At 40.4% G+C, this 27,009-nt stretch overlaps 2 protein-coding genes and 1 pseudogene across 2 annotated transcripts; all 3 read left to right on the forward strand.

The window, feature by feature from the left end:
* The window catches only part of LOC104825395, a 28,082-nt pseudogene extending 21,190 nt beyond the window's left edge, over positions 1 to 6,892 (forward strand).
* Positions 6,893 to 8,811: 1,919 nt separating this feature from the next.
* On the forward strand, positions 8,812 to 9,867 carry LOC104825396. The gene is made up of 4 exons (XM_010557719.1): positions 8,812 to 9,051; positions 9,140 to 9,200; positions 9,287 to 9,585; positions 9,754 to 9,867. The coding sequence occupies exons 1-4, from the start codon at positions 8,812 to 8,814 to the stop codon at positions 9,865 to 9,867; spliced, it is 714 nt and encodes a 237-aa protein (XP_010556021.1).
* A 13,924-nt stretch (positions 9,868 to 23,791) lies between these two features.
* Positions 23,792 to 26,668, forward strand: LOC104825375 (D-3-phosphoglycerate dehydrogenase 3, chloroplastic). The gene is made up of 4 exons (XM_010557698.1): positions 23,792 to 24,435; positions 24,874 to 25,361; positions 25,463 to 25,558; positions 25,871 to 26,668. Exons 1-4 carry the CDS (start codon positions 23,901 to 23,903, stop codon positions 26,540 to 26,542), a joined length of 1,791 nt encoding a protein of 596 aa, XP_010556000.1. The 5' UTR covers positions 23,792 to 23,900; the 3' UTR covers positions 26,543 to 26,668.
* Positions 26,669 to 27,009: the final 341 nt, after the last annotated feature.

Consider the following 27,009-nt stretch of genomic DNA (forward strand, 5'->3'; position numbering starts at 1 on the left):
TGAGTGTTTGATTCATTACGTATTGTGCATGCTTTAATATGTTATGAAATCCATGTATTGTTATGAACAATACTAAACTCCCTAGTCGTATATCATTGTGGGAATAATGATGTGCTAAGATTAGTATGATGTGTGATAGATGATCATAGAAATGATCATGGGTATTGGATACGATCACAATCATAGGTATTTGTTGAAGAACGGAATGTTGGATTGACCCGCATGAGATTGTCACATGGACTAGCGTCATGACTTGAATCTCATATGACAGTTCCATGATTGGATCCTATGACCTGAGATATCTACGGAATCCAACATGAGCAGTTGCGTACTTTGAATACGTCAAACGTCCTGCGTAACAGGAGGACTATAAAGGCGTGTATCAGGTACGACACGAATCATGTGCTGGATTGTAGATAGTCAAGATGGGATTTGTACCTCTCGTAAAAGAGAGAGATATCGCTGGGCCCCTCGTGTGAGCGAGACTGTAGAAATGTGTGGTCGCACTATAGACGAGCATCGTTTATTACACACAGTGGAACTCAGTGAACGAGAAAGGAGTCAAATCAGATAAGGTGGCATGTGCATGCCTTACATTTGACATATGATATCGTGATACAAAAGGATCATCAATCGGAATCATCACTAGCGTTCGTAAGATCACGAACAAACTCTATTCGAGATAGGTAGTCATAGTGTCTTGCTAGGGATCGCCTATGACTTGTATATCCGAAATAGGATTTCGGGTTATACTGCTATATCGAATGAGCCTACATGCACTACAAAAAAAGGCCAAATTCCAACGGATACATCCGGGATTTCCAACGGACAGCCGTTGGAATAATACGGATTTCTAACGGAATTCCCACGGATGTGTACCGGATACGTCCGTTAGAAATCCGTTGGAAATTTCCAACGGCAGGTCAACGGATATGAGCGTTGGAAATTTCTCACGCAAATTCCGACGGGCATTCTGTTGGAAATAACGTTCGATAATTTCCAACGGGCCGCCGTTGGAAAAATCCAAACGTTATCAAACGCGGCAAATATTCCAGCGGATGCCCGTTGGAATGTTTAACGGTCGACGAAATTCAACGGATTTCTAACGGATTTCCGTTGGAATATTTTTCTATTTAAACCATCCGGCTATTTTTCTCCCAAACCACTCTCTAAATCATTCTTCTATTATCCTTACACCAAAAATTCTCCCAAAAATGGCTTCTTCAACAAATCCGAATATTCGTTCGTCCTGGCAGTGGATATATGAAAGATTTGATCCGATTACAAAAGAGGTAACGCAAGAATTCATTATCGGTTTGGAACAATTTATGAATTTTGCTTCCATTCAGCCGTTGTGCCAAGAACGTGGAAAAATGTTATGTCCATGTACAAGTTGTCGCAATTTTAAATATCGCAGTCAAGAAGATGTTTGTAAACATCTATTTCGAAGGGGATTTATGGAAGACTATTACATTTCGCGATTTCATGGAGAAGAAGTTCGGACAATCACAATTACGGGACAACATATGTCGGCCGAGCAGAGGTATGATGTAGATGAAGATGTTATAAGAAATCCTTATGTTGAAATGGTGACATATGTTTTTCCTGGGGCATTGGTTGATCAAAACTCATCACAAGATCAAGAGGAGCCAAACGTCGAAACAAAACGGTTTTTCGACATGTTGGATATGGCAAATCATCCTATCTATGAAGGATGTAAAGAAGGTCAGTCTCGTTTATCTCTCGCATCAAGATTAATGAGTATGAAAACGGATTACAATGTCACCGAAAGTTACGTGGATTCATTTTGTCAAACGTTGCGTGAATATTTACCTGAAAATAATGAAGCTCCAGAATCGTATTATGATACGAAGGCTATGTTGAAGAATTTGGAAATACCTTATGAAAAGATTGATGTTTGCAAAAATGGTTGCATGCTCTACTGGGGTGAAGAAAAAGAATTGGTTAAGTGTAAATTCTGTGGGACTAACAGATACCGTCTGAGTAAGAATTGGTTAAGTGTAAATTATGTACGAAGACAAACTCCATTTAAAAAGATGTTCTATATGTCAGTATCGTACAGATTGAAGCGTTTGTATGAATCACAACAAACGGCTTCGCATATGAGATGGCATGCCTCGCATTCTGCCATTGATGGAGAAATGCAACATCCATCGGATGCTTTGGCATGAAAAAACTTCAACATGGTATTTCCTCAATTTGCTGTTGAGCCTAGGAATGTGTATCTTTGTTTGTGCACTGATGGATTTAGTCCGTACGGATAGTCTAGCATGCAGTATTCATTATGGTCCGTTATACTTTCTTCGTACAACTTACCACCTGAGATGTGCATGAAAAGAGAATTTATGTTTTTGACATTGTTGATTCCTGGGCCAGAACATCCGAAGAAGAGTTTTGATGTGTATTTACAGCCGCTCATAAAGGAGTTGAAGGATTTATGGGACATTGGAGTCCCTGCTTACGACGTAAGTGTGAAACAAAATTTTACACTTAGAGCGGTTCTTCTTTGGACGATCAGTGATTTTTCGGCGTATGGCATGCTATCGGGATGGAGCACACATGGAAGACTTGCATGTCCGTTTTGCATGGAGGAAACCGAAGCATTTCAATTGAGACATGGGAGAAAGTTGTGCTGGTTTGACTGTCATCGCAGATTTCTTCCAAGGAATCATCCATTGAGACAAAATCGTACGCTTTTTACCAAAGGTAAAATCGTTACTGAGGAAGGTCCTGTTATGCAAACCGGAGAAGAAATTTATTCTGAGCGAATAAATAGTGGATATTTGGATGTTTGCAAGCTTCTGTGCAATGTGGAGGTAATTTTGGGTATAAGAAGTGCAAAGGATTTGGTGATTGACATAACTGATATAAGCGTAGTATTTTTTGGGATTTGCCTTACTGGAGTTTGCTAACGCTTCGACACAATCTAGATGTTATGCATATAGAGAAAAACTTTTTTGATAACATCATCAACACCATTCTGAATGTGTCAGGGAGAAGTAAAGATAACATCAACTCGAGGAAGGATTTGAAAGATATATGCAAGATAAAAGAGTTGGAGTTTACACGTGATGGTCACGCACCAGTGTCGATATTCAGACTCACAAGACCAGGTAAAATGGTCTAGTTTAAATGGTTAAAAGAAGAGGTTAAATTCCCTGATGGATATGCATCCAAGTTGATGCGATGCGTTGATACTGATTCATTAAAGGTTATGGGAATGAAGAGTCATGATTGCCATTTATTCATGCAAAGACTCATTCCCATTGCATTTGCGGAGCTATTGAAACCCAGTGTCCACGGAGCGTTATGCGGTATCAGCACATTCTTCCGAGATATATGTGCAAGATCTTTGAGAAGAAGTAACCTAGAAGTTTTGAAAGGCAACATCCCTGAGATACTTTGCGCCTTGGAAAATGTATTTCCACCTTCATTTTTTGATGTGATGGAACTTTACCTATTCATTTACCAGATGAGGCGATATACGGTGGTCCAGTACAGTTTAGATGGATGTATCCATTTGAGCGATTTTTTTTCCATCTCAAGAAGAAGTCAAACAGTACTTGTTAGAGGAGATCTCCGACTTCAGTTCTTTCTATTTTGAATCTCATATCCAGACGAAGAAAAGGAGGGCTACCAACGAAGACGATAGAAGTTATCTCTACCAATATGATTCATGTTTCAGACTTATTGCCGAAAGTTTTCAACCTACTGGACGACTCGGAGGCAAGTCTGAAGAATATTGGTTAACTGTACAAGAGTACAATCACATCGCCACATATATATTGTTGAACTGTGAAGAATTAAGCCATACGAAAGGTACACATTTTGAATCTCAAATGACTTCATTATTGAATTAATTATACATGTATATTTTTTTCCTAATAACATGTTTTTAAGACTTTTTGACGAGGATGTCTTGACAACATATCATAATCTAAGTAGAGAGGAACTTGAAGGAATGAAGGAACAACATTATGCATCTTGGCTTCGAGACTATGTAAGTCTTGTCTTTGAGACTATGATATATATATATATATGCATGTATGTGTTTTTATTAGTCATATCGAAGTAATTAATTTAATACATCATATCGATTTTATGCGCAGATTCGGTCATGCAGTGATAGAATTCCAGCATGGATCAGAGATATATCACATGGACCTGGGAGAAAAATCATTTGCTGGCCGATAATGTTCACCCGAGGATACACGTTTTACACTTACGATCATGGAAAACATAAATCCACGTTCAATTACGGAGTTTGTATAGAAAGCGGGTCATCTGAAGATCCTGATTTCTTTGGAGTTCTTCGGCAGATTTTCCAACTCCAGTATCCAGGATTAGTCGGGTTGAAAACAATCATATTCAGATGTGATTGGTTTGATACAACGTCGGGACGCGGCTCACGGAAAAATCGATGGGGAGGTGTTGACATAAACCCGAAACGTTCATATGCAAAGTACGATCCTTTTATACTTTCAGATCACGCAGACTAAGTATGCTTCATTCCATATCCGAAACATTCTGCGACATCGGTGAAACGACGACGGAAAGATCAAGGTCAGCTATTTTGAAGATTAATCCACAAAGATTAATCGTGGATTCGTCGACAACACAAGATCTCGATGAGCCAATGCAAGAGCAACTCGAAGATCCGGTTCTTCCTATCCAACTAGATGATTACGACGATACACTTGCACTTCCTGACATAGACAACGAGTTACTTGACGATTCGTCAAACGTACAAGACGATATCGACGAATTCATTTCGGACCATGATACAACTCCGGATGATGAAAGTGATGAAGATTCTATGTAGACTTGTTTTTTTTATTGTATTTTGAAGAATATTTTCATATTTATTTCATTTTTTTTAAATGTTAAATTCCAACGGATGCGGAATCGAATTTTCACAAGTTTTCCAACGGATGTCCGTTGGAATTGAAGCGCAGCAATCGAATCGTCACCAGTATTACAACGGGTGTCCGTTGGAAATTTCCAATGGACACCCGTTGTGATTGGTGAAACATTAAATCTGTCCAAATATTCCAACAGATGCCTGTTAGAATATAGATTTCCAACGGAAATCCGTTGGAAAAACTGAAACATTAAATCCGTTCGACGCATCTGGCGTCTATCGCGACAATCCAGATATTTTTCAACGGATGCCCGTTGGAAATCTAAATTCTAACGGGCATCCGTTGGAAAATATCAGAGGACATTAAATGCGCACACAGAATTCCAACGGATGCCCGTTGGAAATCCGTTGGAATTTTCGATTATATAAACCGAGCCCCCCATTCCTCCTCCTCACTCAAACTCGCAACAAAAAAAAAAACACCTCCAAAAAAATGGTAACTATTGTTTCTTTCAGTTTCGTAGGCAATTTTCCGGATCCGGTGGATTGTTGACGGGTTCTTCTGGAGCACCGCCATCGCCGCCGCCACCACCTTCTCGTCTTCCAGATCCGCCAGATGCACCACCACTATTCCCAGAGGTTGACATAACTCTGGAGAAGGTAGAGGAGGTTTTAAACTTCTTCGAAACTCGCAAGGTCCCGCTGATTGATCCCGAACTTGACGGGGCGTTATGGTAATGTTTTAAATTAATTTATTTAAATAATTATTTTAATTATATTATTAACTAGTATTAATAATAAAATGTTATTATTAGGTTTGGGGTTAACGATAAAGAGTTGAGGAAAAAATTTACGACAATAATAATGTCTAATTTTCCTCAACTCTACTACTGTTGGATGGTGGTATCGGACAACCTGAAACATTCTTGATGGCACTCATTCATCGTAAGTTATTTTTTAAAATTCATTTAAATAGAAAAATTTATCACTAACTCTAATTTTCTTTTATAAAGCAATTTTTTCGGTGGAAAAAAAAGTACACCGATAAAGTTTACAAAGAGTTCAACCAGCTCGGCATGCAGCGGTTGAAACAAATGATGAACAATGCCAAATGTCGTCATCAGCTGCATGGACTGCCACCGGAGTGGGCAACAAATGATTTGTATCAACAGCTTGTTGCGCATTAGAACTCGGACCATTTCAAGAATAAGAGTTCCAAGGTGAAACAAAGTCGTCTGGCCCAAAGAATCGAGGGTGATGGTCCTCATCGTCATACCTCCGGTGCTAAATCATTCAAGAAGCGGCAAAAAGAGATGGTATTATTTAAAACTTAATTTTTAATTTATTTTTTTAATTGAAGAATTTTTATTGCGTTAATAATTTTATTATAATATATATATATATATATATATTAGGAGAAAGAAATGGAAAGAACGCCATCAATTGTAGAGTTGGTCGCTCGGACACACAACAGTAGTAGAGTTGAAGAACGCCATCATATGTCGATCCCCGTGTTGAATGCGTTGTAGGCACGGTGACTCAGAGACTTACCCAACTCTCACAAAAGTTGGCGACTCAACAGGTTCTTCATCCGACCTCTCCGCATCAGATCAAGATCGTTGCTATGTGGAGATAAAAATTTTAATATTTTTTTATAAATATTAAATTTTAGTAATTTAAATTTATTTTAAATATTTTATACATTTTTCAGACAGTCTCTCCAAATAAGGGCCGCATCTATGGATTGGGAGGATTACAGCGAGATTTATTTGATGATTTCAGTGCTGCAATTCCTCCCGACATGCAGAGTGATCTCGAACAACAACGGCGGATCGAGACACTCGAACAACAGTTAGCGGCGATGAGACAACAAGTGAGTAACCTCGAACAAATTGTTGAGCTTATGCGAGGTGATTGGTCACTCCACAACACACCGCCAAGTTCGGGAGAGATACGACGATACGTAATCTCGGGACCAGTGAAGACGAAGAAACCCGTAGTGCCAATTAATTTAAATTTTCTGTAATATTTTAACAATTTTTTTATTTTAATATTTAATTTTAATTTTGTTTTATTATATATATATATTAATTAATATATATAATATATATAATATTAATAAAAAAATAAAATAAATATTTAAAAATAAAATAATTATTATTTTATTTTTAAATATTTATTTTATTTTTTATTAATTTTTTTTCTTTTCCTACAGACATCCGTTGGAAATACCTATAAATTCCAATGGATGTCCGTCACAAATAGCGTTGCAAATGTCCAACACACGTTTTCAACGGATATCCGTTATATTTTTCCAACGGATAAACCTAGCCGTTGTAAATACCGTTGTAACATTCCGACGATGATTCCAACGGTATTTCCAACGGATATCCGTGGAAAACGCCGTTGTAAATCCGTTAGAAATTTTCTAATGGATATTCTAACGTATATCCGTGGAAAATTTGCCACGGATTACCCGTTGGAAATCCGTTGGAATTATACCACGGAATTTTCCGTTGGAAACGATTGAAATATTTTAACAGATTGTTGCGTTGGAATTCCATTTGGAAATTGCCACGGATTTCCAAGGAATCGATTTTCCAACGACCTTTTTCCAACGAATTTATCCATTGGAAATCCGTTGGAAATTTCGGATTCCAACGGATTTTCGGCCTTTTCCAACGGATTCACCGGCTGGAATTTGGGGTTTTTTTGTAGTGAGGGTCACACACACAGGGAAGGACGAATGCGCGAGAAAACGACGAAAAACTGAGACAGAAGGGTCCAGACCCGACGGACCAGAAGGGCCAGACCCGACGGTCCAGGTCCAGAGCATGGTCCGTCCGTTCCGGAAGGTCTGGAACGGACGGTCGACGGATCACAGACCGTCCGTTCTGGCATGCTCGAACGGATGATCCACGTGCAAATCTGGACCGTCTGTTCTGGCCTTCGGGTTTTTCGAAAATTAAACCGAAATTAGGGTTAAATCACTTTATAAGAAGGAGATTAAAACCCTAATAAAGTGAGCCGATTTTGGCAAGCTTCTAAAGACTTTTGGGGTGATCCAAAAAGGTCTAAGAAGTGATTGAAGTCTAGTTTTCTCGAAGCACAATACCGAATAGCAGATTCGGGTCCTAGCAGACAAGTTCCAATCGTTGGAATCCATCCCGAGGTGTGGATACGTGTAGAGGGCGAGGTAATCTTCCTCCCTTTCGTGGTCGGACGAACACATCAATTGATACAGGCCCCGGATCGATTGAGGTAAGCGTTCTAACGTTTCTACGATTCATGCATGCATAGTTCCAGGGTTTCATATAAATTTTGTTTTACATCCGCTGCGCAAACCCTAGAATTGGTCTCTTAGGAATATGATTCACTTTAGAGATCCCAGAAATCCCAACACCACCCATTAATAAGGTATTCGTCAAGGCATCGATCATCTGTGTGTAGGTTTTGCCTACGCGAGGTGCACCGAGTTATCTTTGTGAGACGGGATGGAAGAGATAATTTGGTATAGGTTTCGCCTACGCGAGGTGTACCAAGTTATTTCATTCCATGAACTCGAATATAGTTTGAGCTTAATTGAGTCATCAAAAGGGTTTTGGACCCAATGGTACAAGATGAGATACAACATGCAATAGTATGTGATATTATGATCTCATGATTGCTAGGAATCACATTGGATGTGATTGACAAATTATTTGTCTACCTGATTAGCATAATCTTAAGGGATAATGCCAAAGCAAACTTAAGGATTATGTTCTTGAATTGGGATCCTAGTACCCGTAAGAGGATACCGAGGGTTATTATCTTAGTGAAAGCTTTTATCATGTTTTGTCTATATTGTTTGTTGATATGTTTGGAATTGTTCTTTGCTTGTTTTCTGTATATATTTATACCTTCTTGTTATACTGTCTGAAATTCTGTAGATGGCGAACAACGGAACTGGTAGTGTACCAAATCCGTCACCTTCGTTGCGATCGATTATTGAGCGTGAAAAACTCAATGGGGCGAACTTCCTTGACTGGTGCCACTACTTGAGAATTGTTCTCAGAAGCGAAGATAAGGAGTACATCCTCGACGAATCGTTCGTCGATGAGGAGCTACCGAACAATGCATCACGGGCTGTCAAGGATGCTTACTTGAAGCATAAGAAAGACAACCGTGATGTAAGTTGCCTTATGCTTGGAATAATGACTCCTGATCTGATCAAACAGTTTGATGGTATGGACGCTTATGATAATGGATCAACTTAAGCTCATGTTCGAAGAGAAAGCCCGCTCAGAGAGGTTAAAGGTTATGTGTGGCCTTTTGGACTGTAAGTTGGCTAACGGGTGTCATGTCGGTCCACATGTGCTCAGAATGAAGAGTCATTTTGATGATCTGGAACGACTTGGCGCTAAGATCACAAGGAGCTTGCGGTGGACATGGTCCTCCATTCACTTCCTGATAGTTTTCGACATTTTGTCTTGAACTATTACATGAATGGAATGGACAAGAGCTTGACCGAGCTGCATGGGATGCTGGTATCGGCTGAGCAAAATATTAAGACTGATAAGAGTATCCTTGTCATGCAATCTGAAAAGAGTTCCAGAAAGCGACCACGAGAAAACGGAAAGGGCAAGGAATTGGCAAAGAAGGCAAAAGTTGTTGTGTTGCCGAAGTCCAAACCTAACAAGGGAGAATGCCACTACTGCCACGAGGTTGGACACTGGCATAGGAACTGCAATCTCTACTTGGAGGATCTGAAGAAGAAGAGGTTTGCTGAAGCTTCATCTTCAGGTATCAACGTTATAGAAGTTAACGTTTTGTCTTCTTCATCTTGGGTATTGGATACCGGATGTGCCTCACACATTTTTGGAAATGTGCAGGGTCTGCAAAGAAGTAGAACGTTGGCGAGAGGTGAAGTGAATCTGCGCGTCGGAAATGGAGCAAAGATTTCTACATTGTGTGTTGGCGACTATGATTTACTTTTACCGTCTTGACATGTTTTAGAATTGCGTAATTGTTACTTTGTATCTGCTATAAGGAGGAACATCATTTCTATCTCTTATCTTGACTTGGATGGTTTTGAGTTTTCGATTAAGAATAAGATTCTTTCGATATATAAAGACATTTTTTTATATGGTACTGGTTACTTATTTAACGGTCTTTATGTATTGAGTAATGGACCATCTAATCTGACTATAATATCAATACAAGGGGTTACAAGGAGAACTACTTGAACCCAACCTACTTTTGGCACTGTCGTTTCTGTCATATAAGCGAGAAACGCATCGCCAAACTCCATTCAGATGGTGTTTTGGATCAATGGAGGCATGCGAATCTTGCTTATTAGGCAAGATGACAAAGAGTCCTTTTACCGGAAAGGGACAACATGCGGATGAACTCCTTAGTCTGATACATAGTGATGTATGCGGACCAATGAGTACATTTGCCAGAGGAGGTTATTCTTACTTCGTTACCTTTACCAACGATTACAGTCATTACGGTTATGTCTACTTAATGAGGCATAAATCTGAAACATTTGAATTGTTCAAGACGTTTAGAAACAAAGTAGAGAATCAACTTGGCAAGAGTATTAAGACACTTCGATCTGATCGTGGTGGTGAATACATGAGCCAAGAGTTCACTGACTATCTTAGAGATTGTGGAATCGTTTCACAATTGACTCCTCCCGGAACACCTCAGTGGAATGGTGTTTTTGAGCAGAGGAATCGAACCCTATTAGATATGGTTTACTCTATGATGAGTCATACTGATCTTCCAATATCCTTCTGGGGATACGCTCTTGAGACTGCTGCTTATATACTGAAAAGAAGTCCTTCAAAATCGGTTCAGAAGACACCATATGAGATATGGGTTGGAAAGAGTCCCAAGATGTCTTATCTCAGGATTTGGGGTTGTGACGTTTACGTGAAACGCCAACTTTCCGACAAGTTAGGACCCATATCTGAGAGAGGCTAGTTTTTTGGTTACCCCAAGGAAACGAGGGGATATTACTTTTACAACCCCACTGAGAACAAAGTGTTTGTTGCTCGAGATGAGACTTTCTTGGAACGAGAATTCGTTTCCAAGAAAACTAGTGGGAGTAAGATTGATCTTGGAGAAATCCAAGAGCCACAAACTGAAGCTGGACCTAGCGAAATAGTTGAAACAGTTCAACCTATCTCGCACCCCGTTGTGACTTTGCCTGTCGTTGATGAACCTCGGGGATCGAGCAGGATTCGACATGAGCCCGATAGATATGGATTTATCGTGACTGGAAATGATGAACTCGTGCTCATGGAGCACGATGAGCCCACATCATATTCAGAAGCTGTGTCGAACCCGGACTCTGAAAAATGGCTCGAGGCTATGAAGTATGAGATGCAATCCATATACGACAACCAAGTATGGGCTTTGGTTGATGCATCTGAAGGGATAATACCCATCGGATGCCAATGGATTTTCAAGAATAAAACTGACATAGATGGCAACGTGCATACCTATAAAGCATGATTGGTGGCGAAAGGATTTCGACAAATTCATGGTATTGACTATGACGAAACCTTCTCGCTCGTCGCTATGTTTAAATCCATTCGGATACTCATTACCATAGCCGCATATTACGACTATGAGATATGGCAAATAGATGTCAAGACCGCTTTCCTTAACGAGAATCTGCTTGAGGATGTGTACATGACACAACCCGAGGGTTTTGAAGATCCTGAGCATCCAAGGAAGGTGTGTAAGCTTCAGAGGTCTATTTATAGACTTAAGCAGGTTTCAAAAAGCTGGAACCTGCGTTTTGATGAGACAATCAAAGAGCTTGGCTTCTCGCAAAATGAGGACGAACCATGCGTTTATCAGAAGGCTAGTGGGAGTGCAGTTGTGTTTCTGGTCTTATACGTTGATGATATCTTGCTCATCGGAAATGATATTCCTACTCTGCAAGACGTTAAGTCTTGGTAGGAAAGCATTTCGCGATGAAAGACTTAGGCGAGGCTGCCTATATCCTAGGCGTTAAGATCTATAGAGATAGATCGAGAAAGCTAATCGGTCTAAGTCAGAGTACTTACGTCGACAAGATGCTAAAACGGTTTAGCATGCAAGAATCCAAGAAAGTATCCTTGCCGATGAGGCACGATTTAGTTCTAAGCAAGAATCAATGTCCAAAGACATCTGATGAGCGAGAACACATGGATAGAATTCCATACGCTTCGGCGATAGGATCTATCATGTATGACGTGCAGTGTACTCGGCCAGATGTATCGTTAGCATTGAGTCTAAAGAGTAGATACCAGTCTGATCCAGGTGAGCCACACTGGATAGCCGTAAAGAACATCCTGAAATACCTGAGCAGGACTAAGGATGCGTTCTTGGTTTACGGTGGGCGTGAAAATGAACTCGTTGTAAGTGGTTACACCGATGCCAGTTTTCAGTCTGACGTGGATGATTGTCGATCACAATCAGGTTTTGTGTTCCTTCTGAATGGTGGTGTTGTTAGTTGGAAGAGTTCCAAACAGGTCACCGTTGCAGATTCCACTACAGATACTAAGTATATTGCTGCATCGGATGCGGCAAAGGAGGCTGTTTGGATCAAGAAGTTTGTTGGAGACCTTGGCGTTGTTCCTAGCATTGCGAACCCAATTATGTTGTACTTTGACAACAATGGTGCGATTGCGCAAGCCAAGGAACCAAGGTCACACCAGAGATCTAAACACATACTCAGGCGATTTCATCTTATTAGAGAAATCGTAGACAGAGGAGATGTGATTATATGCAGAGTATCGACAGATGACAACATCCTGACCCGTTGACGAAGCCTCTCCCTTCGTCGAAACATGAATTTCATGTTAGGTTGATGGGGATTAGACATTTAGTTGATTATGATTAGAGCATTTGGAGATTGTGATGTTTTATGCTCTAGACATGATTATTCGCACAAACACTTTATTTATTGTACTTGGATTCATTATGATGAATGGAAATATGTTTTTCTTTTGATTATTATTCAAATTGCATGTTATTGTTTAATAATGTTATCCATGTATTATTATCGTAATAATACTAAATTCTCTAGTTGATCGTTAATGTGGGAACATTAACGAATAAAGACTAGTATGATGCATGATGGATGATCATAGAGATGATCATAGTGTATTAGATACGGATCATGATCATAGGTATTTGTGAATGAATACTAGATGACCCGCATGAGATTATCACATGGACTTGACGTCATGACTTGAATCTCATGTAATTTTTCGCTGAGTCCTAACACCTGAGGTTTCTATATGTATCCGGCATGAGGAGTGATTTTCTTTGACATAGTCAAACGTCGGAACTGTAAAAGGACGACTATAACGGTTGTAGTTGGGAATGTCATGAATCATATAGAGGGTAGTAAAGAGCCAAGACGGGATTTTGTTCATCTCTTATGTGAAGAGAGAGATATGCTGGGCCCCTCGAGTGAGTTGAGCTGAAACGCGCGCAAACAGATGAAGAGTCATCTGTATGTTCAGTTAACTCAACGAACGAGAAAGCAGTCAAAATGTGACGAGATGACTTGTTCCATGTCTCTGTTTTGATTTAATGTGACAAAAAGAACACAAGTGTTGAATGTTACGTGGCTCGTTAGATCACACTAACCTAGTCTGACAAAGGAGTCATAGTGTCTTGCTAGAGACCACCTATGATTATTAGTCCAAAATGGTTTCGGAACTATGTCTGCGTTGGTCGGGCTTACAGGGTCACACACGTAGGGCTGTTACTATTTTCTGGAGCGTGCTTGGGATGGTCTATTGTGATAGACTGAAACTCGATCATGAGTAGAGCAAGTGGGAGATTGATGGATATGGTGCTCTGACCACGATCGATTTGCGAAACTGATTAGAAATCCATTGGATGGGTTTAAGTGGTTTAATGGACCCATATGATATCTAATAAGACTAATGGGCTTTAATAAACTTAATAGTTAAGTGAAGGCCCATTAGACCCAATGGGTTTAATGAAACCCTAATCATGTTTATAATTATGTTTCTCTAAACATAATTAAGAGTGAAATTTTCGTCTCTCTCTCTCTAACTCGCGGCCGCCGTCTCTCTCTCTCTCGGGGAGTGCTTCGGTTTTTGTTCCCGACCTCTAGATCACGTTCTAGCAGACGCAAGCCCGTGAGTGTGGACTAACTGTACAGAGCGCTTGATTTCAGTATTTGTGACAGGTCCTTGGATCGAAACAGGCTGGTATAACGATACCTTTTATCATTATATGCAAGATCTGTTGATTGGGTTTCGTTTTATATATTCCGCTGCATGAAACCCAAGATTGGAACCCTAGAAACCGTTATGAACGCATGTTTAGGGATCTCCAAAATCCTAACAATGGTAAAATAGAAGAAAGAAAGAATACTTAGTCGATTTCCTGGCTTCGTAATCTCCGTCTTCTACTCGGATCTCTTGCCTCTTGATAATCACCCCCTTTTGTGTGCTCTAGGGTGTATTTTCTGTCAAAAGTCTGAATGAATTCGGCCTTGGAGGCTAGCCCTAATTATTTCCTCTTTCCTTTGGTAAATTTGGAAGATTTCCGGATTTTAAATGACCTGATCGTGTCTACACAAGTGACACGATTGTGTCACATCGCAGTTTTGACGGGCTTCACCAATTTGCTCATAACCTCCTGCTCCAACATCAGAAAAGTTAGATCTTTCAAGTCCAATAAATTTCACTCTACAAGTCCAAATCATGCATTCTCTACATCATTGGAAAGATCTCTTTGATATCTACGCATAGACTCCAAGATCACTAGAGGAGGTTATTCTCCGAAACAACTCCAAATGTTTTCGGTTCGTCCGTGATGTTCCGCAATCCATGTTTTCTACTTCTTTTGCTCTCTTTATGTGTGGATTCCTGTTTAAACACCAAGAACACAACCAACCAATATCAAAACCAAATTTGCCCTAGAATGTCTACAAATATGTAAAATCGAGTGAAATACGCTAGACATCCTATATCAAAACGTCACCCGAAATATGTGTTATCAAACTCCCCCAGACTTAAACCTTTGCTCGTCCTCGAGAAAATACTCCGTGAAAAATGGTCTGAAAGGAGGGCGAGACAATGACATAACTCAAAATGATAATCGAGAGCGAAACCTCTATCCGACCTAGATCCCCGTGAACAATGATCAAGTCTGTCTAGTATGATCTCCCTCTCTAAAGGATAATCTTTCCTAGCCGTGGGATCTATACTGTTACCTAGAACCAATCTAAGGACTTCAATCATCTATCAAGAATGTTTCTCGAACCTATTATACCATTCTACCTAATCGTATCTAGTCTACGCTTTCGGCATTCATTCTTTTTCTCTTTCTCTCTTTTTTTTCTCATTTAGCTAGACTTTCTCTCTTTTTTTTTTCTTTTGCTAGCATCTCGGGTTCCTAGGACGTTGATTTTGAAGGGTCCTAATCAATTTTTTTTCGATTTTGTTTATTGGATAACCCGACTCACAACTTAGCCCCGAACCATCAAATCGATGCACTCATGTCCTCGAACAATTTTCATTGACAAGATAATGACAGCGGAGTGTCGAGATGCTCACTATCTTTTTCTACACATGAAGAAATAAGAATACATTTGATAACAGACTTTACCGATTTCAGCAAACATGGAAACGGTTCTTATAGAAACTTTTCTACTTGGCTAGACAACATCGGTCACATGGGTTCCAACCAACGATTTTTATCCCATATATAAGCCATTCTAGACAATCCTAAAAGGTCAAACAATCAATTCAGCAAAACATAACCACGTTCAACGGATTACAATGTTTTCAGGAAGTTTTTACCCTCTCATGTCATAGATCACCACATCAATGCTCAAAATGGTTTTATGCACGTAATCTTATATGTTCTAAATACTATATGAGAATGCACAACCCTAACAACAAACTATATGATCCTAATGTTGGTTGTAATGCTCTAGGATGATCCGTGATATGATATTTGACTTTGTATCGATTCATTGGTTTATGAATGCATTACTCTTCCCGTTATATGATTGGCATGTTTGTTATATTTTGGTATCCTTGAATCATTATAGAATGATTCTAAACTCCCTAGTCAGTTGTCATTGTGGGAACAATGATAAATTAAGACTAGCATGATGTGTGATCGATGCATTGGATGCATATCACAATCATGGGTACTCGTTGAGAACGAGTGACTAGATGACCCGCATGAGATTGTCACATGGACAGAGTCATGACTTGAATCTCATGCAGCGGTTCATTCTTGGATCCTCAGACCTGAGATGTCTAGAGTATCTGATATGAGGAGTGGCGTGTCTTGGTTGCGTCAAACGTCGTCTTTAACGGATGATTATAACGACATTGATCAGATACGTTCACGAATCATATGGAGATAGTAGACATGCAATACGGGACTTGTCACCTCCTTAACGGGAGAGATATCGCTGGGCCCCTCGTGGAAATCGGACTATGAAAAACGCGTGGCCACGCTACAGATAAAGTTGCATCTATTTTATTAGTCGATTTGTCAAGACGAGAAAGTAGTTGAACTTGAAGGGTGGCTCAAACCATGCCATTGTTCATCATATGATATCGTGAGACAAAGGATCAGAACTCGATTCAACGTGGTTAAATCACCTCTAACTCAATTCAACGTGGGTGGTCATGGTGTCTTGCTAGAGACTAACCATGACTTGTAGATCAGGAATGGTTCTCGAGGCTACTGCCACTGCGAATGGGCCTACAGGATCATACACCATTAGGGACGGACTTACATGTGAAGTATCGGAAAGGAAGACTTGGATTTGGCCGAACAAACAGTTTTCAAATCAAATCACAATGTCGAGAAACGGTCTCAGCCTTTTGACTCAGACCGAGTTAGTATTTGACTCGGACCGAGTCAGTTCCACTTAGGTGAACATGAGAGTCGAAGCCCAGAAAATGTTTTTGGGCTTGGCTGATGTTTTGACTCGGTCGAGTCAAATCTTGACTCGGATCGAGTCAACTCTAAATAGACCGAGTCAAAAGGCTGAGACCGTTCGCAGTGACCACCCACGTTGAATTGAGTTAGAGGTGATCTAACCAAGGCAGTAACAGCTCGAGTTTTGATCCTTTGTCTCACGATATCATATGATGAACAAGGACATGATTTGAGCCACCCTTCAAGTGTTGGGATTCCTGGGATCTCTAAAGCGAATCTAATTCCTAAGAGATCGGTTATAGGGTTTGCGCAGCGGATATAAAACAAAATTTTTGATGAAACCCTAAAACCTAGCATGCATGATCTTGTAGAAACGTTAGAACGCTTACCTCAATCAATACGGGGCCCGTATCAATTGATGTGTTCGTCCCATCACTTAAGGCAGGAAGAATACATCGCCCTCTACACGTATCCACATGACGGAAAGGATTCCAACGGTTGGAACACGTCTGCTAGGACTGAAGAATGCTTTTTTCTTTGCGCAAGGGTTTCAGGGATTTAACTTTAGGATTCTCTCACTCAAAAACCTCTCAAAAAGGTCTGAAATCGAGCTCCCAAGGTTAGGAGGTGTTCCCCAAAGTTTTTTCCACTTAAAACCCTAATTAGAGTGAGTTAAGAAAATCCCGACGTCTGGACCGATTGGTCCAGGTCTAGACTCATCGGTCTGGAGCTTTTACCTGTGGACCGATTGGTCCAGGCCTCTGGACCGATCGGTCTGGAATATTTTTCGGACCGAGCAACATTTGCACATTACCTCTGGACCGACTGGTCCACGTGTCTGGACCGATCAGTTTGGGCTGGCTGGACCGATCGGTCTAGACCTCTGGACCGAACGGTCTGGCCTTCGTTCCACCGGGATTTTCCCGTCTTTTCTCGCGCGTTTGTCTTTTCCTGTGTGTGTGACCCTGTAGGCTCATCCGATATAGCAGTATAACCTGAAATCTCCATTTTGGTTATACAAGTCATAGGCGGTCTCTAGCAAGACACTATGACTACCTATCTCGAATAGAGTTTGTTCGTGATCTTACGAACGTCACTGATGATTTCGTTTGATGATCCTTTTGTATCACGATATCATATGTCGAACATAAGGCATGGACATGCCACCTTATCTGATTCGACTGCTTTCTCGTTCACTGAGTTCGACTGTGTGAAATAGACGACGCTCGTCTATAGTGCGGCCACACATTTCTACAGTCTCGCTCACACGAGGGGCCCAGCGATATCTCTCTCTTTTACGAGAGGTACAAATCCTATCTTGACTATCTACAATCTAGCACATGATTGTGTCGTACCTTTACACGCCTTTATAGTCCTCCTGTTACGCAGGACGTTTGACGCATTCAAAGTACGCAACTCCTCATGTTGGATTCCGTAGATATCTCAGGTCATAGGATCCAATTTCATGGAACCGTCATATGAGATTCAAGTCATGACGCTAGTCCATGTGACAATCTCATGCGGGTCAATCCAGTATTCCGTTCTCCAATGAATACCTATGATTGTGATCGTATCCAATACCTATGATCATCTCTATGATCGTATCCAATACCTATGATCATCTCTATGATCATCAATCACACATCATACTAGTCTTAGTATATCATTGTTCCCACAATGATATACATGGATTTCATAACATATTAAAGCATGCACAATACGTAATGAATCAAACACTTATCCATAAAACCATAGAAAGTGTCAATACATCAAATGTATCTAAATAAAGCTCATACAACAATACATCATAGAGCACTAAACCAACATCAAGTTATACCGTTTTCTCGTCTTGGCAAATCGACTAATAAAATAGATGCAATTTCATCTATAGCGTGGCCACGCGTTTTTCATAGTCCGATTTCCACGAGAGGCCCAGCGATATCTCTCCCGTTAAGGAGGTGACAAGTCTCATATTGCATGTCTACTATCTCCATATGATTCGTGAACGTATCTGATCAACGCCGTTATAATCATCCCGTTAAAGACGACGTTTGATGCAGTCAAGACACGCCACTCCTCATATCAGATACTCTAGACATCTCAGGTCTGAGGATCTAAGAACGAACCACTGTATGAGATTCAAGTAATGACTCTGTCCATTGACAATCTCATGCGGGTCATCCAGTCATTCGTTCTCAACGAGTACCCATGATTGTGATATGCATCAAATGCATCGATCATACGTCATGCTAGTCTTAATTTATCATTGTTCCCACAATGACAACTAACTAGGGAGTTTAGAATCATTCTCTAATGATTTAAGGATATCGAAATATAACAAACATGTCAATCATATAACGGGAAGAGTAATGCATTCATAAACCAATGAATCGATACAAAGTCAAATGTCATATCACAGATCATCCTAGAGCATTACAACCAACAATCTCCCACTATGCTCTCTATGATCTATCCTACAAGTATCTAATCCCCATACCCCTAACATGATCTTCATGCTTAGACGAAGGGAGAGGCTTCGTCAATGGGTCGAAAATATTATCGTCTGTCGACACTCTGCTTATCTTCACATCTCCTCTGTCGATGATTTCTCTGATCAAGTGAAATCGCCTGAGTATGTGTTTGGATCTCTGGTGTGACCGGGGTTCCTTAGCTTGCGCAATCGCACCATTATTGTCATAGTACAACTCAATGGGATCTGCAATGCTAGGAATGACGCCCAGGTCTCCCACGAATTTCCTAATCCAAACAGCTTCCTTAGCTACATCTGATAATGCTATGTACTCGGCTTCTGTAGTCGAATCTGCCACGGTTGGCTGTTTGGAACTCTTCCAACTGATAGCCGTTCAGGCAGAAAACCTAACCTGACTGCGATCTGAAATCATCTCTGTCGGTCTGGAAACTAGCATCGGTATAACCACTTATAGCGAACTCGTCTTCCAATCCACCATACACCAAGAACAAATCCTTAGTCCTTCTCAAGTACTTAAGGATGTTCTTGACTGCAATCCAGTGAGCCTCACTTGGTGTAGACTGATATCTACTAGTCATGCTCAATACATATGATACATCCGGACGAGTACACAATATGACGTACATGATGGATCCAATTGTCGAAGCATATGGAATCCTACTCATGCGCTAATGCTCATCCTGTGTCTTTGGACGCTGAGTCTTGCTAAGAGCCATGTCATATCCCATTGGCAAGGCACCCCTCTTGGAGTCTTGCATCCTGAACCGATTCAAGACCTTGTCAATGTATGTACTCTAACTTAGGCCAAGAAGCCTTCTTGATCTATCTCTATAGATCTTGATGCCTAAAATATAGGCGACTTCTCCTAAGTCCTTCATCGAAAAGACCGATCCTAGCCAGAATTTCACTCCTTGCAAAGTAGGAACGTCATTTCCGATGAGCAATATATCATCTACATAAAGCAAAGGAAGATCACTGCGCTCCCACTGACCTTCTTGTAAACGCATGACTCATCTTCATTTTGCAGGAAGCCAAACGTTTTGACTGCCTCGTCAAATCGAAGATTCCAGCTCCTCGAAGCCTGTTTCAGTCCATAAAGCTTGCACATCTTCCTCGGACTCCTAGGATCGACAAAACCCTCGGGTTGTGTCATGTACACATCCTCGAGCAGATTCCCGTTAAGGAATGCGGTCTTGACGTCCATCTGCCATATCTCGTAGTCATAATACGCAGCTATAGCTAACAGAATCCGTATGGATTTAAGCATCACGACTGGTGAAAAGGTTTCATCATAGTCTATACCATGAATCTGCAGAAATCCTTTCGCGACGAGTCGTGCTTTATAGGTATGCACGATGCCATCCATGTCGGTTTTCTTCTTGAAAACCCACTTACATCCAATGGTTTTAATACCATCGAACGAGTCGACCAAAGTCCACACACTTTGTTGTCGTACATGGATTGCATCTCTGAGTTCGGGCTCCTTGGGCTGACCAAACGTGAAACAATATCATTTTTCATACTCGTTTCGGTCAAATCTCATTTCCATTCTTCGGATTCTTCACGTATAAGTCTATCCCTAGTGGTGTGTGACCCTGCAGGCCCATTTTAAGTGGTAGTGGCTTCGGTAACCTTTTTCGAATCACAAGTCATGGTTAACCTCTAGCAAGACGCCATGACCACCCACCTAGAATTGAGTTAGATGTGATCTAACTAAGGCATTAACAGTTCAAGTTCTGATCTTTTGTCTCACGATATCATTTGTTGAACAAGGGCATGGTTAGAGCCACCCTTTAAGTTCAACCGCTTTCTCATATTGGCAAATCGACTAATAAAATAGATGCAACTTCATCTATAGTGTGGCCACGCGTTTTTCACAGTCCGATTTCCATGAGGGACCCAGCAACATCTCTCTCGTTAAGGAGGTGACCGTTCTGTTTTGCATATCTACTATCTCTATATGATTTGTGAACATATCTGAGCAACGACGTTATCATCATCCGGTTAAAGACGACGTTTGACGCAGTCAAGACACACCACTCTTCATATCAAATACTCTAGACATCTCAGGTCTAAGGATTCAAGAACGAACCGCTGAATGAGATTCAAGTCATGACTCTATCCATGTGACAATCTCATGCGAGTCATCCACTCACTTGTTCCTAACGGGTACCCATGATTGTGATATGCATCCAATGCATCGATCACACCTCATACTAGTCTTAATTCATCATCGTTCCCACAATGATAACTGACCAGGGAGTTTAGAATCATTCTCTAATGATTCAAGGATATCTACCGAAATATAACAAACATGCCAATCATATAACGGGAAAAATAATGCATTCATAAACCAATGAATCAATACATAGTCAAAATGTCATATCCAAGATCATCATAGAGCATTACAACCAACATTTTCATGCCTTGGAAAGAACACCTCTCAGCATATATCGGTCTATTGAGGGAGTTTAGCCATGACGCCTAGTTTTTATAATGACAACCCACACTTTCATTTTCACTCTAAACCCCATTAGACTTGGAAACGTAAAGAAACTTGTTTTACCTCTAACTTTGGATGCATTATTAAAGATCATCATCACGATATATACATCTAGGATTCCTTATCGGTCCAAGGACCGATGTAAGTTTAAACATCGCATTTCCGACTGATGTTTTATGTATTTAGGAGTACCTTGATCACACATTTTGTGTATAGGTGCAGGCGAACACAAACAATTTGTTGGACTAATCATAGAAGCCTAACATTATCGTCTTAAATTTCACATGAAGATATTCACCGACGTACGTTGAATTGATGAATGCGGGTAACGATTTTTCTCGTCCTATTGGTTTTATTGAATGCTTTTGTTCACTATATGAGAAATCCATGAGTTTTCTAATTTCGTGCGTTTGTTTGCCAGTCTCAATTGTAAGTAGTTGCAGAGTTCGTGTAGCATCCTTCCTCTTTTCATCCAAGTGAACGGTTTTCCCATTTTCCGTCATTGTCCACCATGAGGTTTTATTTTCCTTGTCTATATTGGAAGTAAGGGTGAGCGTTTTGAATCCTACCGAAACAAAAAAATGCGGTATTTTTTAATCCGAACCATCCAAAATTTTCGAACGATGTTATTTTTAAAAAACCGAATTTTTCGAAATCAAAGCGAATTTTAAAAAACTCGAAAACTGAAAATTTCTTAAGAAAATATATATTTTTAGATAAAAACCGAAATTGAAACCAAGCCAAACCGAATGTGATATAATAACCGATGATACATATTTTCGTAAAAACCAAAAGAATTGAATCAAACTATTCGCGAAGCGAACTCGGACTGAATACCGAAACCCCACTCTCAATTGCAAGTTCTTTGCATCTCGAAAGGATAATTCTAATTATAGTAACTTTATTTATAGTATGTGATAGGGGTGGGCGATCGGGCGAGTTCGGCTTAATCGGGTTCGGTTATTTCGGGTTCGGGTATTTCGGATTTGAAATATTCATATCCAATTGGGTATATTTTTTAATCGGTTCGGTTCAGATTTGGTTTGGTTCGGATCGGGTTCAGTTCGGGTTATGCAAACAAAAAAACAATAAAAAAATTCAAACAATTATCTTATAAAAATAGCAAAAACAATATTAAAATACATGCTTATTTCGTTTTTTTATATACCGTGGTTATAAAACGATATCATTACACTAATTTTTCTAATTAGATTTAGAATATATTACATATTAATCGATGATATATGAATGGATAAACGGATATATTCGGTTACGGTTAATTCGAGGTTGGTTTATTCGGTTTACGGTTATTTCGGGTTCGAGTATTTTGGGTTTGAAATATTCATATCCAATCGGGTATATTATTTTAATCGGTTCGGTTCTGTTCGAATATTTATCGATCGGGTCCTGTTCGGTTATTTCGGGTTCGGATATTTTGGTCTCCCTAGTATGGGATAAAGATAGATGTTTTGGTTCATATACAAAATTATTTGAACAAATCCGATTTTAAGATGTCTATAAGATTTTTTAAAATTTTAAATAATCGGAGTATGAGTTAAATATGAAAATTATGGAGGAGATTGAATTCAGATTTTTTTCTCAAAATAAAATTTTATTAATAAATATGCAATTAAGGGTAAATGAGACTGAGTTGATCTAGTTTTACAATTTCAAAGAGAAAATACGACTTTATTATTTCGAATGAAAACATAACCTAATAGCAAACCTAAATCATCAATTCATAAGTAAAGATATCTTACGGGCAAATATTTTGAATTTGGTATTGTAAAATAGAATTAAATAATATATCGATTTTATGATTTTATCCCATAATTTGATTTTACGTTATTTTTGTATTATTAATTTTATCCAATGGGATTCATAAAATATAATTTTTCTGCAAGCCATTCGTAATTAGACATTTAAAAAAAAATGTTTGTTGTTCTAAAAGGATCAATATTTTGAAATGTTTGCTTTTTCTTCTTCAGATTCGATTGAAAATTTCGGATGGTCTCTCTGTATCTCTATCCACACAAAACCCCACCAAAACCCATATCTGGATCTCACCCACACACCCCTGTGCTTGCGCTACTGTGATGCCCTTCATAGCCACGCCGACGCCTCTCAGCCTCTCCTCGCTGCCCACGAGCCTCGCTGTCCCATCCGTCTTCTACGGCCATTGGAGAGACGCTTCTACTCACCGCCGTCGTCGTCGCCGGCGGCTCCTGGTGGTTTCTTCCGCTGCCGCCGGAGCTAAACCTACGGTTCTCGTGGCGGAGAAGATCGGGGAAGCGGGTCTCGAGCTCTTGAAGGGATTTGCGAACGTCGACTGCTCGTATAACCTGAGCCCAGAAGAGCTGTGCACGAAGATCTCTCTCTGCGACGCGCTAATCGTGAGGAGTGGAACGAAGGTTGGTCGAGACGTGTTCGAGTCGTCGAACGGGAGGCTCAAGGTCGTGGGCCGTGCCGGAGTTGGGATAGACAATGTGGATCTCGCGGCAGCGACGGAGTACGGGTGTTTAGTAGTGAATGCTCCGACGGCGAACACGATGGCTGCGGCGGAGCACGCGGTCGCCCTCTTGACCGCCATGGCTAGGAATGTTGCTCAAGCTGATGCCTCTGTCAAGGCCGGTGAGTTTTAACATTCCTTTTGAATTCTGGATATGTGATGGGTGAATATTGAATGATTGATGGAGTTCCTGTATCTGGTATTTGATGAATGATGAATCTTGAATTGAATGATTGGTGATTTAAGCATAGTTCTTGTTCTTAGCTGATGACAAATGCAAAACTCTTGATAGCCAATTGTTCGAATCTTGAATTAGAACCAAATTACTCTCGAGGGAGGTTAAAGGTTTTAAGAGGAGTGCCAAACAACGCTAATTGAAATATCGAAGAACGCGTGTTTTCACAGCTTTGTTCTCCTATGATTTTAGTTCGGGAGGACGTACGACTTTGCTAGTTTATGTATCTATCCATTTCTTTGCTAGTTTACAGGTTTTTCTGCCTTTGTAATGCCTCATGAAACGTTTAGGAAATGGTACATCATGTAGAGTGTCAATCATGCAGGAAAGTGGCTAAGAAACAAATATGTTGGGGTTTCACTTGTTGGGAAGACTCTTTCTGTGTTGGGTTTCGGGAAGGTTGGATCAGAAGTTGCCAGGCGCGCGAAAGGATTGGGGATGTATGTGATTGCCCATGATCCCTACGCCCCAGCAGATCGTGCACGGGCCATTGGAGTAGACCTCGTAAGCTTTGACGAAGCAATATCAACAGCAGACTTCATCTCTTTGCATATGCCTCTTACTGCTGCTACATCAAAGATGCTGAACGATGAAACTTTCTTGGAAATGAAGAAAGGAGTTCGCATTGTCAATGTTGCCCGGGGAGGAGTCATCGATGAAGAAGCTCTCTTGAGAGCCCTTGACTCGGGTATTGTTGCTCAGGCAGCTCTTGATGTTTTCGTGGAGGAGCCCCCGGCTAAAGACAGCAAGTTGGTATTGCACGAGCTGGTCACTGCTACACCCCATCTCGGTGCTAGTACTCTGGAAGCTCAGGTATGTTAAGGACTTTGCATAATTAAATATACGTTATCCTCACTGTATTCTGTTGTTTCCAAGGCATTGGCTAAGAAACTAAGTATTGGCCTGAATTCCAGGAAGGAGTAGCCATTGAAATTGTTGAAGCTGTTGTTGGAGCTCTGAAAGGGGAACTTGCTGCTACCGCAGTGAATGCACCAATGGTTCCACCAGAGGTAATGGCACCTTGTTACACACTCTGTTAGGTGTCAATTTATGTGTCTTCCAAAGATTTTATCATCTCGGTTCAAGCTGGAAGGATTGTACATATTCTTTTGGTTGTTCGGCTCTCGGGGATCCTACGTTAAGAGGGCTCTCCTTTAACGCTTTAACGCTTCATTATAGGCTTCATCCTGCTGCTCTTTTGATTTTGTACTTTACTCTTATTTCATTTCTGATTGGGGGATGATTTTCTTGGCAAAAAAACGTTGTCATATGTAATTTTATGTGCAGATTATCTGATTTTGTCCCTCGCCACCCGTTTTTAGGTATTGAAGGAGCTGAAACCATATGTTGAGCTTGCTGAGAAAGTCGGAAGACTGGCTGTTCAATTGGTAACAGGAGGAAGTGGTGTCAAGACTGTGAGAGTAACCTATGCTTCTTCTCGAGCACCCGATGATCTTGACACAAGACTCCTCCGTGCCATGATAACCAAAGGACTCATCGAACCCATTTCCAGCGTTTTCGTAAACCTTGTCAATGCAGATTACACGGCTAAACAACGAGGAGTCCGAATCTCGGAAGAACGTGTAATCCTCGATGGATCACTGGAGAATCCTCTTGAATACATAACTGTTCAGATAGCAAATGTGGAGTCGAGATTTGCCAGTGCGTTGTCGGAGTACGGAGAGATCAAAGTAGAGGGTCGGGTGAAAGAGGGCGTTCCTCGGCTCACAAAGGTCGGGTTGTTCGGAGTGGATGTGAGTCTTGAAGGTAGTCTTATACTGTGTAAGCAGGTTGATCAACCTGGTATGATTGGTAAAGTTGGTAGCATTTTAGGGGAAGAGAATGTGAATGTGAACTTCATGAGCGTCGGGAGGATTGCTCCGGGAAAGCAGGCGGTGATGGCCATCGGAGTAGACGAGCACCCGAGCAAAGAAACTCTCAAGAAAATCGGAAGCATTTCCGCCATTGAAGAGTTTGTTTTCCTCAAACTGTAAATATATTATGTCCCTGATATGTGCATTTATCGTATATACATAATTGATGAGTCTGTTTCCCACAAAGTAACTTCAAAGAAATCCTCCAATGGGTTCTTATGGGCAAAAAACCCTAATTCGACCGAATCTGACCCGAAAATCGGGTATGCATATATCTTCTGGTTATCTCTGGGTGAAGGCATCTTCTTTCGTGTGTGAATTTTTTGGTAGGGATACCGAACCGAAATTTAAAAAACCCGAAAATCAGAATTTTTTTAAGAATATCTATTTTTTTTAATAAAAATCAGATCCGAACTGAATCGAATATGATATAATAACTGATTGGTAAATATTTTTGTAAAATGAAAAGAACCTAACCGTTCCCGAACCCAAACCGAATACCGAAACCCCCCGTCCTAATTTTTGGTGTTAAGCTTCCGATTTTTTTTTTATGTTGTTAGAAAGAGAATGTTTTCTCTCGAGCTATT

This window comes from Tarenaya hassleriana, unplaced genomic scaffold (genome assembly GCF_000463585.1).
Source record: "Tarenaya hassleriana unplaced genomic scaffold, ASM46358v1 Cleome45, whole genome shotgun sequence".
Taxonomy (NCBI): Eukaryota; Viridiplantae; Streptophyta; class Magnoliopsida; order Brassicales; family Cleomaceae; genus Tarenaya; species Tarenaya hassleriana.

Coding starts and splice junctions, on each gene's coding strand:
- LOC104825396 (XM_010557719.1), top strand. CDS start 8,812: ATGGCGAACAACGGAACTGGTAGTGTACCAAATCCGTCACCTTCGTTG. Junction 9,052..9,139: donor ATAAGAAAGACAACCGTGAT/GTAAGTTGCCTT, acceptor GATCAACTTAAG/CTCATGTTCGAAGAGAAAGC. Junction 9,586..9,753: donor AATGCCACTACTGCCACGAG/GTTGGACACTGG, acceptor GGAAATGTGCAG/GGTCTGCAAAGAAGTAGAAC.
- LOC104825375 (XM_010557698.1), top strand. CDS start 23,901: ATGCCCTTCATAGCCACGCCGACGCCTCTCAGCCTCTCCTCGCTGCCC. Junction 25,362..25,462: donor CTAGTACTCTGGAAGCTCAG/GTATGTTAAGGA, acceptor CCTGAATTCCAG/GAAGGAGTAGCCATTGAAAT. Junction 25,559..25,870: donor CACCAATGGTTCCACCAGAG/GTAATGGCACCT, acceptor ACCCGTTTTTAG/GTATTGAAGGAGCTGAAACC.